General features: G+C 52.5%; 1 protein-coding gene across 6 annotated transcripts in view; it reads left to right on the forward strand.

The window, feature by feature from the left end:
- Positions 1–14572, forward strand: part of SH3BP4 (SH3 domain binding protein 4) — a 32870-nt gene extending 18298 nt beyond the window's left edge. For 5 of the 6 annotated variants that reach the window (XM_088167546.1, XM_014893135.2, XM_088167544.1 and 2 more), the window contains 4 exons: positions 3338–3534; positions 5308–7670; positions 12933–13121; positions 14006–14572. In XM_088167546.1, the coding sequence (XP_088023672.1) occupies positions 3417–3534; positions 5308–7670; positions 12933–13121; positions 14006–14230 (2895 nt within the window). In that variant the 5' untranslated portion in view covers positions 3338–3416 and the 3' untranslated portion in view covers positions 14231–14572. The other variant, XM_088167547.1, reaches the window with a different exon arrangement.
- The last annotated feature ends 5173 nt before the right edge of the window (positions 14573–19745 follow it).

The following is a 19745-nucleotide window of genomic DNA, read 5'->3' on the forward strand; positions in this document are numbered from 1 at the left end:
TGTGTCTTTGATTGATCTGGCCAGAGGTGGGTCCATCCCATAATCCCATCAGATGAGCTTGGAATGATGGATGGAGCTGGGAGTGCTGGGGTCTGCCAGTGCCAGGAGGTCCCAGGGGGCTCCCCCAGGCCTGCAGTTGCATTTCTGGGGTAAGTGGTACCAGACGTTTTGAAAAAGTTATTTTTAACCTTTTCCACGCTGCTGCATGCTGGGAAATGCCGGGGTGCTGAGTGCTGTGTGTTCAAGTGCTGCAGGAAAAGCGACCTTTGGCTTTAGTTTTTAGCTAAGTTTTAATAAGTGGGGTTTTTTAATAGATGTGACACTGTCACCTGCCCGAGACCTGCCGCTGGTGGGACCTGAGGGAGCAGCTGGAGCTGTGCCAGGGGATGTTTAGGTTGGATTTTAGGAAAAGGTTTCTGGCTCGAAGGGTTGGGTTTGACCCTGCAGCATTCCCTGTGCCTCGCAGGAGGGGAAAAACCAGTGTGAAAAGCAGGTGTGGGTGCCTTTGAGAAGCTGCAGGACGAGCTGGTCGCCCACTGGTTTCCTTCCCCCCACCATTCATTTAGGATGCTGTTTGTGGCTTTGGGTAAACAGATGGGGCTGGGTTTTTCCCTGGTCTATATTTAACCCCAGGCTAAATTTAAAGCAAGTCTTTCAGAGGAGTTTGCTGACCATTGTCTCAGTGATTTCTAAACAAATCTTGCCCCTTCCACCCTTTGTTTCCTCCCACTTGCCCCTTTTATCCTCCTCACACAGCCTGAATTGGAGGGTTTGCTGGTTCCCCCTGCCTTCAGAAAGAGTTTGGGTCCATCCCCAGCTCCAAAACAGGGCTCCCATCCCAAATTCAGCCGTGGGGGGCCTGGCCCCCATCCTTCAGAGTGTGTGTGTGCATCCCTAGATCCAGGAGGGGCAGGCAGAGATCCAGGAGGGACAGGCAGGGACCCAGGAGGGGCAGGCAGAGATCCAGGATGCTGCTATCAGGAGAGGAAATACCTTTCCACATTATCCCTCATTTTTGTGTGTAGATTCTCACTGCCTTTTGGGGCCTCAGGGTTCGATGCAGAGGGGATTTACAGCTGTTTCTCCACACAGCCACATCTGTCAGAGGCCTTTAGCAGGAAGCTTCCCATCTCATTATATAAATATAGGGAGGGGGAGCATCCCTGCAAATTCCAGGCTTGTGGATATGTCAGTGAGAGCTGTCAGGGCTGTAGCTGCCATAATTAATATAAAATTCATTTGATGCTGGACCAGCAGGCAGGTGTTTCAAAACATATTCCTGGCTTGCACTTGGTTTTTTCCTACTTTGTGCAGTGCTGCCTGAGCAGGGGGGAATTTTGGGATTTTTCATTTTATTTATTTATTTTTTTAACAAGATCGTGTGCAAGAATCACCAAAACTGGGGAGGTGTGGGGTCTCTAGAGGGAGGCACTGTTGTGTTTGGGGTCTTTCCATGCCCCCTAGAAAGCTGCAATCCCAATTGGCATGAATGGGAAACTGGGTAGATGGTGAAGGGTGCCAGCCAAGAGAAGCATCATTCCTCCCTTCCTTGCTTCCTGCTGGAGCTTCCTGCTGGTTATTCCTTTGTTTTGCCCCAGGTCCCCTCTCTTACCTGTCCCAGCACTGCTAAGCTCAGCCTTGACTCAAAGCCTGGTTTCCCTGTGTTTATTCCCCACCAAACCCTTTCCCCTTGGATTGCTCTCAGCAGGACCCAACAGGAGGCTCTCCTGGAAGGGGAAATGTTTGCACACAAGTTCTCCCTTCCCTTTTCTGGCTGCAGCCTGGTGCATCCCTTCCAGCCAGCCACATTCCCGGCATACCAGCCCCGGGGATGGCTTGGGAAGCATTTCAAGCAGGCTGGAGTATCTCCTGCTTAGGTTCTCCCCTGCAAATTTCCTCTTGCTGCATTCCAGGAAAGGGCACCAAATCCTTCAGGACTTGCTCTTCCCCCTCACAGTGCCGGAGAAGATATCAGTTCTGTATTCCCACCTAGGGAATTTGGGCCTGGCTTTTATTTTCTGCTTGATTTCATTTTCAAGCAGAGGGAGGAAAAAGGAAAGAAATTGCATGGGAATGGGGGAGAAAGGAAGAACAGCATTAGGAGTGGATGAAAATCCCTTTGTAAAACAAGGCATTTGGATATAACTTTTAATTAAAACTTCTATGGTTGAGACTGGGTGGTTTTGCAGCCAGGCTGGAGTTTTGTGGCAGGGGCTGAATCCCGAATTTCCAGGATGATGCTGGCTGTGCCGGACAGCATTCCTGCTCCCTGGTGCAAGCCTGGAGTAGCAACTCAGCGCTCAGGCTGTGCTCCAGCCATGCCTTCAGCCTTCCCTGCTTGTCCTGGCCCATCTGGGCACTGTCCCAGCTCCAGAGGACACGGGTGACGTCAGGGGAGCTCTTGCCCGTGCTTGCATCAGCCACGACGTTGGTGGTCGGGCTGTCCTGTGGGAATGGGCTCTTTTCCCCCTTGGCTCCAGCGGCTCTTCCACAGCGGTTCTGCAAGTGCTTTTGCAAGTGCTGCTGGAAAAAAAAGGAGGGAAAACCCCTTTGTTTTTATCATGTTCAGTGCAGGAAGGGATATTGCTTGTCCTGGTTGGTTGGGTGAGGAGAGGGATGTGGGGAGCAAGTGGGAAAAGGCAGTTGCCATCCTAAGAAATGCCACAGTGGGAGAAAGGGATGACCCATCTGAACAGGGAAAAAGCTCAGTCCTGTGGGTCTTCTGTGCTCCCACAGCAGCTCAGTGCTTGGTGGTTTTATAGCTGTGTTACAGCAACATGCAAATGCCTGGGGAACGGGGAGAAGGATCAATTCACCATCCTGGGAGCAGCGTACTCCCAAAAACACTCTTAAAGGCCGGAGGGCATCTTCGTGTGGGGTGGTGTCCAGCATCCTGTAAGGCCAGGCTGTCCTTGCTCTCCAAGGGTTTGTGGGCAGCCCTGTGGTTCCTTGGAGCACCCAGGTTGTGTTCCATGGTGGTTTAAGGAGGACAGGACAGGCTCCCCTTTCCTGGGAACACCCAGGTTGTGTTCCATGGTGGTTTAAGGAGACCAGGACAGGCTCTCCTGTACTGGGAGCACCCAGGTTGTGTTCCATGGTGGTTTAAGGAGGACAGGACAGGCTCCCCTTTCCTGGGAGCACCCAGGTTGTGTTCCATGGTGGTTTAAGGAGGACAGGACAGGCTCTCCTTTCCTGGGAGCACCCAGGTTGTGTTCCATGGTGGTTTAAGGAGGACAGGACAGGCTCTCCTGTATTGGCACCACGGGATCAGTGCGTGGGCGGCACGGGGGGGTCCCGCAGCCTTGCTAACACCCTGGCCTGTGTCTCTGTCCCCCAGGCAGGTTCCCCGAGGTGACACCGGGCTCCCCATCGCCGGCAGAGAGGCCCTGGCCATGTAGTGCCCGCCAGGAGCGGAGATGGCAGCGCAGAGGATCCGGGCGGCCAACTCGGGAGGGCTCCCGCGCTGCAGGTCCGAGGGGACGCTCATCGACCTGGGCGAGGGCTTTGCTGAAACCACGCTCTGCGACGTCAAAGGTGCGTGGGGAGCATCCCCCGTCCTCCTTCCAGCCCCATCCTCAGCCCCTGGGAGGGCCCAGTGACAAAGGTTGTTCCCTGTCCCCAGTGCTGAGAGCTGGCAGGTTGCTCCTCCAATAATCCTCTTTTTTTTCCTCACCTTTTTTTATATTTTTTTTTCCCCCTGCTGTGTTTTCCGTGGTCAGGTAGGAGGGGAATTACAGCTCCCCTGGCGGGAGAGCATCCCAAGGAAAAATCTCCAGGTGGAATCTGGAGAGCGCTGAGGGCCTTGAAAGTAAACAGGCACAAAAGGGATTGTTTTTGCAGGTGTAGCACCTGAACATCAAACACTTGCTGAAAATTAGATGGGCTTTAATGCAAAACTAGGAATTGCTCCTCTTCTCCAAGGGGTTTTAGCACATCCCTGTTAACCCCTGCATGCCCAGCTGGAGGGCTGTAGAAGCAGCCACTTGCCTGTCTGATCTGACACCAAAAATGCTCCATCCTGCAGGATGGCTGAGTAAACAGCGGCTTCCAACCTAGCAGGCTGCCAAAATAATTCCAGTTTGGAGTTTCTGTGTAGTTTCCCATTGGATGCATGTCCTCGTGCCTTTGCCTGCTGGCAGATGAGTTGTTCAGCATGTATGCAAAACTCTTCTCCTCCGAGTGCTCCATCCCTAGGCTGTGTGCAAAGGCTTCTCTTTGCTCAGCTGTATCTTCCTTTGCCTTGTTATTTCCGTGGGTGAGAAGTGCTGCCAGCCTGTGAGTGGTGGCTGCAGGGATGTGCAGCCTGAGGTCCCATCCCTTTGTCTCTGGGATTTTAAGGGCTTCCTGTGTTTTCTAAACTCCCTTTTCCTCCCAGAGTGCTCTCGAGCCTGTTGAAGCAGGTGCTGTCCCAGTTCCCTTGCAGCTCCCTGCTGGTGAAAATCCAGCTTTCCTTGTTTTCTTCAGTCTGTCTAGGGAGACAGCACACATTCATCCATTGATGGAACATCATCTGCAGCTTGTTTTTAGCTCTTTTTACGGAAACACGTCCTGAAAATGAGAGCAAAGTCAAGAAGTAGGGTGGCAGCGTAGGCTCAACCCAGCCTGGATGTAAATTGGGATCCCCTGGCAGGAAACTCTTCCACTGGCACTTCTGCAAGGGAGGCTGGAGATGCTGCTAGGACCAGAGCAGCAGTGTGGGAGGGAGGTGCTGGGATTCTCTGAGGGTTCAAACTGGGTAACCTTTAGAACCACAGAATGGTTTCACTTGGGAGGGACCTGAAAGCAGGGACACCTTCCACTAGCCCAGGCTACTCCAAGCCCCATCCAACCTGGCCTGGAACACTTCCAGGGATTCAGGGGCAGCCACAGCTTCTCTGGGCATGTGCAGGAGAGGGGTTAGAGCAGAGCAAGAGGGCTTTTAGCCTGTAGGGAGAGTTATCTTGGGTTTGGATGAACCCTTCAGGGAAGAGAGGGGTGAATGTACCAGAAATAGTAGAGTTTTCTTGAAAAAAATTTTATGGAGAAAAATACCTGCAGGCTTGAGAGGTTGGCCCAGGGAATTAGTGGACCTGGAAGTGTTCAGAAAACACATAGATGTGGCACCTGGGGACGTGGCTTAGTGGTGGACCTGGCCGTGCTGGGCTAATGGTTGGACTCGATGGTCTTGAAGGTCTTTTCCAACTTTAATGATTCGGTGCTCCCAAGACTTAAAACAGCCTGGAGGGGTGACCTGGAATAAAGGATTCCTAGTCATTGGTGACTCTGCTGTGCATCTCTCACAGTGCTGTCTCCTCCTTGCCTCTGCAGTGCCTTCTCCCAGTGCCTTGCTGGTGGACAATCCCACATCCTTCGGGAACGCGAAGGAAGTCGTGGCAATCAAGGATTACTGCCCCACAAATTTCACCACCTTGAAGTTCTCCAAGGGGGACCACCTGTATGTGCTGGACACGTCGGGAGGGGAGTGGTGGTACGCCCACAACACCACTGAGATGGGCTACATCCCGTCCTCCTACGTGCAGCCCGTGAGCCACCGCAACTCCTCCCTCACGGACAGCGGGGTGATCGACAATCTGCTGGAGAGCCCCGACGAGGGCGCCAAGGAGCTGGACCTGCTCGGGGAATGGACTGATGTGAAGAGAAACTCTGCCAAATCCTTCCACAACAACCCCTTCCTGAACGGAGCGCAGACCAACCCGTTCCTGAACGGGAATTTGCAAGCAGCGCCCGGCTCGGACAAAGAGTCCGACTCCAGCGTCGCCGTGGATTTGTTGCTCTTCGACACGGGGGCTCCCACTTCGGCTCTTCCCAGTTTGGCTGCCAACAGCAGCCTGGGGAACCTTTTTGACGAGCTTCCCTCCACGAACAGGCTGGATGTGGACCAGCCCGTGAGAAGGGACAACCCTTTCTTCCGAAGTAAACGCTCCTACAGCTTGTCCGAGCTGTCCGTCCTCCAGGCCAAGTCGGATGCGCCGGCATCATCGGGTTTCTTCAGCGGTTTGAAGTCTCCCACCCCCGAGCAGTTCCAGAGCAGGGAGGATTTTAGGACAGCGTGGCTGAACCACAGGAAGCTGGCTCGGTCTTGCCATGACTTGGATTTGCTTGGCCAAAATCCTGGCTGGGGTCAGACGCAGCCGGTGGAGACCAACATCGTGTGCAAGCTGGACAGCTCCGGCGGGGCCGTGCAGCTGCCGGACACCAACATCAGCATCCACGTGCCCGAGGGCCACGTGTGCCCCGGGGAGACGCAGCAGATCTCCATGAAGGCCATGCTGGACCCGCCGCTGGAGCTGAACAGCGACAAGTGCAGCACCATCAGCCCCGTCCTGCAGATCAAGCTCAGCAACATGGAGGTGAAGACCTTCATCATCCTGGAGATGAAGGTGTCGGCGGAGGTCAAGAGCGACATCGTGAGCAAGAGCCTGGTGGGGCTGCAGTGCCTGCGCAGCGACATGAAGGAGGGCCCCTACACGCCCATGCAGCTGAGCTATTCCTACGGGGACACGATCCAGGTGCAGCTGGAGAACCTGGAGCCCTGCATGTACGTGGCGGCCGTGGCGCAGGGCCAGAACATCCTCTACCCTTACACCGTGTGGGATTACATCAGCAAGAAGATCACGGTGGGCGTCTACGGCCCCAAGCACATCCACCCTTCCTTCAAGACCGTGGTGGCCATGTTCGGCCACGAGTGCGCGCCCAAGACCCTGCTGGTCAACGAGGTCACCAGGCAGTCCCACAGCCCGGCTCCCGTCGCCCTCCAGCTCTGGGGGAAGCACCAGTTTGCCCTGTCTCGGCCCCAGGACCTCAAGCTCTGCATGTTCTCCAACATGACCAACTACGAGGTGAAGGCCAGTGAGCAAGCCAAGATCGTCCGGGGCTTCCAGATGAAGCTGGGCAAGGTCAGCCGCCTCATCTTCCCCATCGCCTCCCATGACCCCAACGAGCTCTCAGACTTCACGCTGAGGATACAAGTCAAGGACGACCAGGATGCCATTCTGACCCAGTTCTGCGTCCAGACGCCGCAGCCGCCTCCGAAGAGCGCCATCAAACCCACGGGGCAGAGGCGGTTCCTCAAGAAGAACGAGGTGGGGAAGATCATCCTCTCCCCTCTGGCTGCCACCGCCAAGTACCCGGTTTTTCAGGACCGGCCGGTGCTGAGCCTCAAGTACGGGAAGCTGCTGAAGACGGTGGTGAGGCAGAGCAAGAACCACTATCTGCTGGAGTACAAGAAGGGAGATGTCATAGCCCTCCTCAGTGAGGAGAAGATCAGGTTGAAAGGCCAGCTGTGGACCAAGGAGTGGTACATCGGCTACTACCAGGGGAAAATCGGCCTTGTGCACACCAAAAACGTGCTGGTGGTCGGGAAGGTCAAGCCCAGCTACTTCTCCGGGCCGGATCTCACCACCAGCCTGCTGCTGGAGCAGATCCTGAGGCCCTGCAAGTTCCTGACCTACATCTACGCCTCGGTGAGGACTCTGCTGATGGAGAACCTCAGCAGCTGGCGCTCCTTCGCTGACGCCCTGGGCTACCTGAACTTGCCGCTGACGTTTTTCTGCCGGGCGGAGCTGGACAGCGAGCCGGAGCGGGTGGCCTCCGTCCTGGAGAAGCTGAAGGAAGACTGCAACAGCGTGGAGAACAAGGAGAGGAAATCCTTCCAGAAGGAGCTGATGACGGTGAGTCTGAGGTCTGGCGGAGCGGGGCTTCGTTCCTGGCTCTGTAGAGGGATCTGGGGAGGTGGCAGTTCCTTAATTCAGCCTTTGGAGAGTGAAGTCTGTCTTGAAGGTCCTTTGAAGGCTGCTGGGCACTGCCAGGTGGGAGTCCAGCCCCGTGGTTGGTGGGCACTCGGTTTAGCAGGATCACGGCAATAACGAGCAATGCGCTGAGGTACTTGGAATTCCAGAATCGCACAATGGCTGGGCTTGGAAGAAACCTCAAAGCTCATCCAGTCCCACCCCCTGCCATGGGCAGGGACTCCTTCCACTGTCCCCAGTCGCTCCAAGCCCTGTCCAGCTTGGTCTGGAACACTTTCAGGGATGGGGAGCTTTTTTTTTTTTTTGCGTGGTGGCTAATCCAAGGGCACCTCTGAGCTGGGGTGTTTCATACATTGCAAATGGAAATACATGGCTTGCTCTTTGTCCTGAAAGGAATTTGGGAGGAGCACTGCCTGCCAGTATTTCTAGGATGCCGTTAGCAAGTAAATCCCTCACGAAATTTCATCTCCACAATCATTTCTAGCATTTCATAGGAGGCGAGCCAAAGAAAATACAGGGCAAAATGTCTGGAAGAGATTTGCAGCTCTCTCCCATTCCCCACCCTCCCACAGGAGCAGGATAACGGAGTTGAGGAGAACAGCATGGTTTAAAATGTCAATTGGATTAAGGAATAGCAGCAGCCTTGCTTGGCAAAATGAAATTATGGCAAAAGGGGACTGGAGCTGAATGAGGGAGTTTAGTTCCCACACTCCTTTTAGGGAAAAGAAGGAAATTTAAGGATTGAGTGGAAGGAGTATGGAATCCATTGTTACTCATGGAAATGTTGTCTGGAGAGTTCCCTGTGCCCAGGTACCACTTTGGGGCCTGTGGGGTGACACTTTAGCTTTGACCTTTCAGCTTTCAGCACTGCTTCTGTTGCAGGGTTCTCCTGGCCAACAGGTGACCCATTCCTCATCCAGAATTGGGAAATCCCCCCCCTCTGGCCCCCGTGTTTCCCCCAAGGGAGGGTTTGTTCCTGTAATCACCAGGCTCGGTGAATGTTGAGATGAAATCAGTGCTGCTCTTGCTGGATGCTTCGGGAGCTTTGTGCTGTTTGCTTTACCTTCTTGCAAAGCCCGTAGGTGCTGCTTTTATCTGTCCCCATTGTTTCCAGGGATCCCAGACAGTCTGTAGGTCATGGAGAATCCTCACTGGGGAGACGAAGGGAAAGATAAGGCTCAGGGAGCTGCTGGCTCAAGGGGAGGACTGGGAGCTGCAGGAAAACATCCTGCTCCCCTGTGGCTGCCTGGAGAGCAGAGTCCCAGGGCAGGTTTTATTCTCCCTGTTTCTCTAATCCTGCTCTCTGTGAGGCTGAGCCTGTGGATAAAGGATGAGCTCCTTTCTTGGTGGAACATGATGCTGCTTCCAAACCCCTGACTGCCGTCAAATCCTCCTTAGCCTATGGAGAAATTAGATTGAGCCCGTTGAAAGAAGAGAATAATGATGTTTCAGGGGATGGCAATGGAGCAGTAATGGATTTTATTGTGTTTGAATCTGATTTTATTTGTAACAAATGGACTGGCTTTCTGGCAAGAAGAACCAGCTGCACTAAGCACCAGTGTGGCCGTTTCAGCTGAAAGTTGCTTGTCTCCCCCCAAAAGGACTGGGAAGGGAAAAGCAGGAGCAGGTTTATCGGTGTTGAGTACACAAAACGCCAGTGGCAGAGTCGTGCACCAGCAGCCAAGCAAGGAAAAGCCTGGCTGTGACGACTGGTTAATCAGTAATCTGCCTTTAATTACTCTTTTTCTAATCAGGCACTAGCACTGGAGTGTGAAGGTAACTCGGGGGGATGTGGCTCGGGAATTGCTCAGCAGAGAGGGAAAGCTCTCCCTCCCTCCTCTCTGCCTGTCAGAAGCAGGCAGCACATGGATGGCTTGGATAAAAAAGCTGGGCATGGGTTCAAGAAGATTTCATTGCCCCTGCTGCCTGTCCCGTGGGTTTAGACCTGCCCTGAGACACAGCATTTCTCCCTCTCTGGCTAAATGAGAGACTCTCGTTTATCATCCTTCCAGCAGACACTGCTGTTGGGAAAAACACGGGTCTGCTGGGAATGGCCCCTGGCACGGCAGCAGGGAGCTGTGCAGAGGAAACTATGAGCTTGTTCTTCTCCAGACTGCTTGTAAAGGTCACACAGGAGATGAGCTTGGGATATTTTTTTCCTCTCCCATTGTTTTGTTTGCCCTGATTCCCGGTATCCAGGTATCCAATGTGCTGCCTGTCTCCTGCCAAGAGTTTCTGCTTGTGGTTGGAAGGGACCTGAAAGCCCATCCCTTTCCACCCCTGCCGTGGGCAGGGACACCTTCCACTATCCCAGGTTGCTCCAAGCCCCCCATCCAATGAATCCAGCCTGGCCTTGGACACTTCAAGGATGTGATGCCACATCTCTGAGCAACCTGCGCCAGGGCCTCACCACCCTCAGCATGCTGAGATTCATCATGTCCAAGGGAATTACCCCGTGGAGGCAGTGCATGACTGTATGAGGTGAAAGGAAACAAATCAGTATTTAGGGCTGAGAGAGTGTATTTTAAATGTGCGAGATGATTCTGGAGGTGGTGACAGCCAGAACAGTGAGCAAAAGAGATGTTTGATGGCTAAGCAAGGATTATTTTGGGGAACATTTGTAAGGAGCCAACTTTTTTGGGTCAAAACCTGACCTGTGTCCTGGAGAGGATGATGAGCCAGGAGCACGTGCACGAGCATCCTCTCACCCTGTGGCATCTCATGGTCTCCTTGGGGACTTTATCCCCCGTGTTTGAGGAAGTCCCAGTGGGGAGCTGTTTTCCTCCACAATGCTGCTTTCCTTCATGAGGAAATGGGATTCTGCATTTCAAAGCTGGGATGTAAATTCAGCCTCTCCTGGATGCATTTTAAGATGAGGTGTTTCTGCTTTGAACTGGGATTTGAATATCAAACACCCTCTTTGCTGGAGGAGCCGGTTCCCAGCTGCTCCCAGAGGAATAAATAATAAATAGTTCCAAGGGCTCTGGCACGGCACAGGCCAGGTCACACCTGGGTGATGAGGGATGGGGACGCAGTGAGTGGACCCAGCTATCCTGGGAGGCTTGTCCAGGGCAGGGGAAGAGGAAGGAAAAACTTGTGGCATAATCCCACTGGAGGATTAAGCCTGCTGAGCTGATCCCAGTGTCTCGCCCATTTCCAGTAATATTCCCCCTCTGTCTGCCACCTCTGTGATGCCTTGCACCCCATTCCCACCTGGCTCTGGTGCTGTCCCTGTGTCCTGTCACCTCTGCCCCTGGCACTGGAGCTGCCAGGGCACGGCAGGTGGTTTCAGTGCAGCGCTCCGGAGCGATCCATCTCTCCCAGAGTCCTGGTTTTGGGTGACTTTGCAGTTCTTGATGAGGTGGCCTCCCGGGTGTTTTCCTCGCTGCTGTTTTGTTATTCACCCGGAGCAGCAGAAGGAGCGGGAGAATCCATCTCCTGCAGCTCCATCCTTCCCAGCCCTGCAGCACTCCCGGCTCCTTCACCCCGCTCTCCCAAATGCCAGGTTGTGCCTGGCCTTGAGATCCAGCTGCCTGGAGAAGGCAGGTTTGAGGATGTTCAGCCTGCCCCTTCCTTAGGACCCCCCGGATCCCTTGCCTGCAGAGAAGGTGCTTGGATCCCTCAATATTTGTGTCACTCGGTGCCTGTATTATTTTTCTCCTGTTCCTTTTAAATCCGAGTTTTTTTGACAACTTCCGTTCCTCCTTCTGCTCCCCGGCTCTCAGCTATTTCACCTGGGAGGGAAATATTTTTGCACAGGAAGGTTATTTTAAGTGCAGAGAGGGAGCTGGATCCATGGGCTGCAGGAGAGGAGGCGGTTCTGGCGCAGGTGCCTGAAGTCTAAACATTTCTGAACGTCCTTTTGCAAAGGCAAGCAAGCGCTCTTTTGCATGGATTTTCCCTGCTTGTTGAACAAGGGGGTTTATGGCCTCCCTGGCTCCCACAGGAAGCAGTGTCAGCACTCCAGAGGAGCAGGCACGTGCTGGGCTGCAGCTGTGATTAGAACCCAGCTCAGCTCGGAGCTGGGAGCAGATAAGGGGGAAATCAACACTCATTTGCTTTGCAAATCGCTGGAGTGGTTTCAGATGTTCCCATCTTCCCTCCCCCAACTGTCCCCCCGTGCAATCTCAATCTCCAGTGGGAGGATTTAACCCTTCTTTGCCCCAGAGCCAAACCTGGGTTTGCCCAGACCCCTGTGTCGGGAGAGGATGCAGGACTGAGGTAGATTCTGGCCACCTTATCATTTCTGAAAGAACCGTCCCCATGCTGCTGTGAAGGGGTGGGTGAGGTTTGTTTGCTTGATTTCCATTTTTAATAACATCAATCCCCCTCCTGATTTCCAGGGTGGGATTTGCCCAAAGTCTGGGGTTGCTGCTGCTGGGACTCTTGTGGTCCAGAGGCTCTGGCAGAGGCTGTGGGAGCCCTGGGGAGTGGGATGATGATCCTGGCAGTCAGATCCCATCCTATGAGACTGGACACTGCCACTAAACCCTTCCTTTTCCAGGGCTGCGCTGGGGTTCTCCCTACTGCAACTTCATCCCACACTGAGGGGATTTTTATGTGATTTGACACTTCAAGGCAGGAGCTAAGCCTGCTGCATCCTTTTTTGCCTGGACTTTTTTCATTCCTACCTAGAAAACCTGGACTGATGCAGTTGCTCTTTCCACTTCAAAACCATTTGTGGAAAATCTCGGCTTTTAGGACAATGAATGATGCAGGAAGAGGAGGAGAAGAGGAAGAGCATCCCATCCTCTGAGCGATGCAGCGTCAGAGTCTTCACCTGGTCTTACCCCAGTCCACCCTCTCACAGGGCTGATATCCAGGTCCCATCCCAAAATGTCCTGGTTGTCCCTTGACCACTGCTCTGATGGATCCTGCAGCTCTGGGATGGAGTCTGGATTAATTCTCTTGATTAGAAGCATCTGTTGTCCTCAGCCCCTGGGATGCTTTAAACTGCTTAAGGTGGTGCCTGGACACCTCAGGAGGGGATGCCTGGAGAATGAGGCTGCAAACCCCATCCCAGAGCGTTTTGTACAATTAATGAGATCATTCTGTTGCCAAGCTCGGTGGCCTAATTCCCCCAGCCGTCTCCAGAGAGGAGTCAGGAGGATTTTTGGGATGCTCCCGCTGGGAGTTCCCCATCCTTGACTCCCTGCTTTGCTTTTCCCCCGCCGTGTCCTGCAGGCGCTGCTGAAGATGGACTGCCAGGGGCTGGTGGTGCGGCTGATCCAGGACTTTGTGCTGCTGACCACGGCCGTGGAGGTGGCCCAGCGCTGGCGGGAGCTGGCCGAGAAGCTGGCCAAGGTGTCCAGGCAGCAGATGGACGCCTACGAGGCGCCGCACCGCGACAAGGCTGGCGCGCTGGACAGCGAGGTGAGCGCCGCATCCCGGCCTTCTTCCCGGCTGGAAAAGGCCGCCAGCACTGAGCCAAGCTCGAGTTTGGGCCCAGCACGGCCGGGCCCGCCTGGTTATTGCGTTTTGTCTTCTTTTTCTCCTTGCCAGGGTCGGGATTGGGTGCACGAGAGAGAGGGGATTTCTTGCTCGGACTCGGATGTTTGTTAATTCTTTATCTATGTTACAGTGAGTGCTGCAGCACTTCTAGATAGCAAACTAAAAAATGGCTACTGGCTCTCTCTCTCCAAGGCCTTTTAAGGCTAAATGGTCCAATTAAGAACAAACCACCTAAATTATTTTTACTTTTAACCCAATAACTAATCACCTGTGACCCGCAATGTGGATTTTTCTATCCAGTCACAGAAGTACCACCTAGACCCATGAAGAAGAAAGACAAAGCCTCCACCCTAAAACCTCCACCCTAAAACCTCCATCTTGCTTTCTATATATTGCTATATTCTAAGACTTTAAATTCCAGATTTCCCACCATGTGGTATTACACACTTCTATTCAAACTACAGAGCCGAGATCCCATTTCTGTCACTTAGTTTTGGGAGCCTTCTGCACGGCCTCAGGTCACAAGCAGTGCTTTCCTTGGGGGGTCAGTGCCTGTCAGCACAGAAAGTTCAAAATTCCCAGTTCCCAGGGCTCCAATACCTGGTCAGTGGTTGGGCCCAATGGCCTTAAGGGCCTTTCCAAGCCGAACAATGAATTCCATGTTTTCTCTGGAGATCCCCCTGGAGCCGCGCTCTTCTTGGAGGATCACAGGGATCCGAGGGTGTTGGGGAGGGGCTGCTTTTCTGGGAATGTGCTTGCTCTGGGATGCTGGCTGAGCTCTGATCCCTGTCCCCCCCTGTCCCCAGGCCATGTGGAAGCCGGCGTACGACTTCCTGCTCACCTGGAGCAGCCAGATGGGGGACAGCTACAGGGACGTCATCCAGGAGCTGCACACGGGGCTGGACAAGATGAAGAACCCCATCACCAAGCGCTGGAAGCACCTCACAGGCACCCTGATCCTCGTCAACTCCTTGGACATGCTGAGGGCAGCTGCCTTCAGCCCCCAGGACCACGAGGATTTTGCCATCTAGCCCCTGTTTGTCCAACTTCTCTTCGGCTGAGAATTTTTTTTTTTTCCTGTGCTTTTCCCCTTGCCTCCCTTTCTTAAGCAGTTGACTTTGAAGAGAAGAAGTGGAGGTTGCTCTCCTCTGGGTTTGAAGAGGCCAAAGTTTGCAAGTTCTCCACCAGGACTGTAAATCAGCAGGAGATATCTCACCTGGATGGGAATTCATCTGGAAGGGGAGGATGGCTTTTCATCCAGTTAAACTATTTCTTACAGAAAAAGAACCTTTCAAGAGGGCAAGGGGTGGGGAGGGATCCCAAAAGAGATCACGTTTTCTAGGCATTTACAAATAAAAGTCTAATTTTTGTAACGAGCAGTAAGAGTTGTAACCACTTTGGAGAGGGGTGGGGAAGCTGTGGCTGGGTTTAGGTTGCAGAAGCTTCTTTGAAGTGATGGGGTTTGAGATAAATATGAGGACTGTAAATACATATTTTGAGAAGAAGCACAGTAAATGCCCTTTCCCCCAACCACAGGCAGATTTTGGGCTACCAGATGTGCCCTAGAGCACCACTGGAACTTGGGCTGTCCCCAGATTTGGGATGTGTTCCGCCCAAGCAGCACCTTGCACCTAAAAACCCCTTTTTCTTTTAATGGTTTTGTTTTATTCACAGGCCCTGTGAGCATTTTGGTTGATTTTTGGGTTATTTTCATATGTCTGCAGACATGGATTTTCTTGTCTGTGGCCAGGGAGTTGACTGTTCCTGGTTTTTTTTCCCACCTGGATGTGGTGCAGGACACCTGTGGAAGAAGCAGCTGGAGGTTTGCTGCTCGCCAGAGACCTCAGGAGATGGATCAGGGAGATGGTGAGAGGGAATCAAACTCCCCAGGTGCTCCTGCTCTGGGGAAGAGGCCAGAAAAGAGGGAGGGAATTGTTGCTATCCAGATAATCCCTCTACAGGCAAAAAACCCAAAAAACCAAACACAACAACAACAACAAAAAAAAAAAGGAAAAAAGGGACTCTTCCTCCTAATTTGAAATTTGAGCTCACTGGGGATGTTCCAGGTGCTCTTTGCCATTGATTTCTAATTCTTCAAGACTCCTCAAATCCTGTGTAACTTGTAAATAATCTTTGCTATAAACCTGGTGCCAAAAACTGCAATATTTGTGTCACCCAGTGCCGGTATTATTTTTCTCCTGTTCCTTTTAAATCCGAGTTTTTTTAATGACTTCCTTTCCTCCTCTGCTCCCCAGCTTTCAAATATTTCACCTGGGAGGGAAATATTTTTGCACACAAAGATTATTTTAAGTGCAAAGGCTCCTTTTAGTGAAAAGCTGCTACCAGAGGATGTGTAAAGGTTCTTAAAGGACGATTTTTTGCTTTTCAGGTTAATTAAAAAAAAAAAACAACGAAAGAAAAAGAATAAGAAAGGCATCTGGTGGAGGGAATGGTGTCTTTTCCTCTTCCCAGAATTCTATCCCCAGAGGCAATCACCCTCCACAGTAGCACCTTAAATTTCTCCTGAGGGGCTTTAAGGGGTTTCCCCATAGCACAGGGGATCTGTCAGCAGCCCCAGCCCCTTTCCCTTTCCCCTCAGGCACTCATTTTTCCATGCAAGAGCTAAAATCCCCGTTGCAGTGAGGGTGATCTCTAGGTGCAGGCAGCAGGATGCCTTTCCCCTGGGGTTTCACCCAAATCTGGGGTTTTACTCCAATCTGGGCTTTCCCCCTTCTCCTGGCAGGCTCCAGAGCTCTGCAGAAGTCTGTACTGGAAGAGTAGCAGCAGCAGGTGAGGGCAGGAGTCTGAGCCTCCTGACCCATGAATAATCCCAGCTTTTTGTTTTTTACCCCCCCGCCTTGGTTTTTCCATCTGCCTCAGGGACTCTGAACACCCACCTTGGCTGCCTCAAACCATCCTGTGCCCTCCCCAGACCCTTGGGACCACGGCCAGCACGTTTGGGGGCCTGTGGGGTGAGGCTGCACTATTTTCTCCCCATTTTTGGTCTGAAATCCAGTCCTTCCTCTCATGCTGGGGCTGGGAATGTGTCCCCCAGGTGACTTCTGAACTAAATGTCAAGGCCTTCTCTTAAAAATCTGTCTGGGCTTTGCACTGGCACCATTTTGCAGCATCTGGTTTTTGTTCTTCTTGTAAATTGTCCTTTTTTGAAAGAAAAAGGAGTTTTTGAGAAAGAGAAATTCCAATTAAAGCTGTTACTCTCCAGTGCTCCCTGCTAGATGTCATCTACTGTTGTCTCTTCTTCCCAAAGCAGAGTGGGATTAATTTAGAGGGGTTTCTGCTGTGCCAACACCCAGAGCCAGTGCTCCTCAATCTCATTTCCTCCCTTCAGCCTTTCCATCCCCCTTTCTCCAGGGGAAAAGTGGTTGGAAACGACCTCACCTTCCAAACTGCTGCTTGTGCTCAAGCTCTAGGTAGGGACCTTCCTGAAGTGAGACAAGTTGCAGGATTTGTTCTGGCACAGAGTTTTCCTGGTTGTTTTCTGGCTGGAGGAAGCACCCATGTGTTTAGCCAAGGCTGTTGTGGGGCTCCCAATCCCAGTGGAGGTCAGATCCCAAGGGAAGGGAAATATTCTGGTTTGTGCTGGGGCTCTCAGCCCCCTCCTGCCCTGCCCCAGCTCTGTGGGGTGGACACAGGTGATGTCCCACCATGGACACCCTGCTCAGGGAAATAGGGACCCCAGACAGATGATCTGGAGAGTTCCCCCTTGGCTTCTTCCCTGCTGCCTGGAATATTTCAGCTTCAAGGAAAGAAAGGATTCAGCTTTTTATTCCTCAGGGAGCAAAGTGCTTCAGCGTGGGTCACCTTGCAAATGCATCCCCGCAGCATTTTGTCCTCTGCTTCAGCCATCACAGGTGAGGGATCACCTTCTGTGGGCTCATCCAGCCCCAAAAGGCTGAGGGAGAGGTGTCAGGAGGGGAGGGGAGAGGAAAGTCACCCCGTGGTTATCGGGGTCTCTGCACAAACGTGGTTTGCAGGGAAATCTGGAGCCTGTGATGAAAGACCCTGCAGCTCGCCGGGTCTTTGTTTCCATCCCTAGGAATCCCTGCTGAAAACCATTGGATTTCTTTCCTTCCCAGCTCTTCACTAGAAGCCTGTTGTGGATTAACAGGACACGTCAGGAGCTGGTTGTGAGTGCTCAGAGGAGCAGGGCTGCTCCCAAGTCTTGCTCAGGTTTTTCTTTTGTCACCAACTCCATCCAACCTCCTCTGGGGGCCATATTCCCGTGCCAGGTGGAGGCTGGATGGTTTGTTTTGTGGAAAACCGTGGTAGAAACGCCTTCAGTGAGGATCACAATGGGTTCCCTGGAATCCTGCCCTGGGTGTTGGGATTTGCTGGCCTTCAGAGCACACCCAGTTCCAGGTTTAGGTTTCATTGTTTGCTGGATCCTTAGTTTTTTTCGCCTTAATAGCCTGAGGTGACTTAATCAGGCCTGATCCCTCACAAAAAAAAAAATGAGGCTTGAATGGCTGGAAATTAAGAGAGATGATGATCATCCCAGGAAATGCAACTCCCATGCCAAGTTCAAGCCTCATTTCAAAAGCTTTTTTTTTTTTTTTTTTGGTAACAGGTTTTACCCAAAGCATCCCCTGGGGCTCTCCTCTTCACAGCTCAGCAGGTTTAATCCATTGCTGGAGTTCAGGGGCTTCTGAGCAACAAATGGCACCTTTGGGCTTTTAAATAAACATTATAATGAAGGGGGGAAAAGAAGGATGTAAAAGTCTGTTTTTCCCAAGGGGTGGCTGATTGCTGGATTTGGGGTGGAAGGACCCTGATGTCCAAGTGAAAAGGAAGAGGGCTCTGGCTGGGAGGAGGAATGTGTAATTTTTTTACTGTTCAACAGCCTCACTCGGTGTTGGGATGTTGGGAGTGTCGCTGGTTGTGGTTTCCCCTTCCTCCCCCTGCCCCTCCCTGAGTCATCCCAGCCCTGAATCACCCTCCTGCTCAGCTGAGATCATCTCCAAGGGGTTGGGACCAACCCATCCCCCAAGGATGGCCCCAGCAGCCCGGCTGCAGCCTCTGGGTTATAAATGTGGGCTCCTGCCCTGCTTTGATTCCCCCCAACCCAGCATTAAATAAAGCTTCCAGCCTCATCATGGATGTGGCATCATCCAGCACAAATCGAGTCCCTGGGACTGACCCACACAGGGCCATCCAGTGAAGCAGGAAAGCAGGAACCGTGTCTCTCTCCCCCCATCGATAATCCATGCTGGTAGCATTCCTGGAAAGACATCTGCTCCTTTTATCCAGGCTGGTTTTTGAGGACAGGTTCAGTAAGCCAGGCAGGAACTGGCTGGGGGGATTTGGGATTTGCTCCATGACTTGCTTTTATCACCCTAAGCAATCAGATCTGGCACAGGAGACCTTTCATCCTTCCATAAAAGAAAGGGAATTGATGCTCCCTCCTGCAGAGGGAGAGTCTGTCCTGCCCTTTGTGTCAGACACTTTGGCAACCCTTTTCCTCAGGTTTCATCATATAAATAACTCCTAAAAACACCTCTACAGGTGATAATTAATCCGAGGGCTCTGTGGCTGCTCCGGCTAGAAGTGCCTGGGCTTGCTGGTGCCAGCTCCCTGTCACCCTCAGGCAGTGCCAGGGATGGGATGGGACCCTCTGGGGAATGCTGCAGGGATAACTGGGGGATGGTGCAGGGGCCAAGGCGTGTTCTGGATCACTGCCCATGGGTGTTCCCACAGCATTATCCCTGCACTTCTTCCCAGGCTGGACCATCACAGCTAAAATCCCGAAGTCCCTTTTTTTTTTTTTTTTTTTTTGGTGGATGGATGTGGGTTTGGGGTGAGTTTGGGTGTTTTTCGTTAAATGAGGCTGGTGCTGCTCCTGGCAGGTTGGTTTCTCTCATCCACACTCCTCAGGGAAGTGGGATGCACTCCACATCTTGTCATGTTGTGCTTCCATGATTTTCCACAGTGGGAAAAGCCTTCCCAAACCGGAGTCATGGCTGGGTACCAGCAACAGTAAGTATTTACTTTTTACAAAGCCACCCAGAAGGTAGATTATTAAAAAAAATAATTAAATGATTAATTGCAGGTCTGAGTGTGAGCATCCAAGTGAGAGTGTCCAGGGCAAGGGACCCACGTGTGGGTGGAGCCCTGCACAGGTAAGGAAGAGGGAATGTTCCTGTGCCTGTGAATAACCAAGATATTTATTTATAAGGACATATTTCTAAGGGGGAATGGCTTTCAGCTGACAGAGCATAGGTTTAGATGGAATGTTAGGAAGAAGCTCTTCCCTCTGAGGGTGATGAGGGAAGCTGTGGCTGCCCCCAGATCCTTGGAAATGTCCAAGGCCAGCCTGGACAGGGCTTGGACACCCTGGTGTATCCTTGTGGGCCAGGGGTCTTCATGGACCCCCACACTGGGGAGGTTGAGGATCCACCCGGAGCTCCCGTGGCAGTGGAAAAACCTTGCTGTTGCCCCTGAGGACTGGGCTGAGGCTGAGAAAGCCTGTGGCTACAGAAAAATGCCAGCAATTCCTGTCATTTCCCGTGGTCTGGCTGGTGGGAAGCA

This window comes from Sturnus vulgaris, chromosome 7 (genome assembly GCF_052056855.1).
Source record: "Sturnus vulgaris isolate bStuVul1 chromosome 7, bStuVul1.hap1, whole genome shotgun sequence".
NCBI classification, from domain to species: Eukaryota; Metazoa; Chordata; class Aves; order Passeriformes; family Sturnidae; genus Sturnus; species Sturnus vulgaris.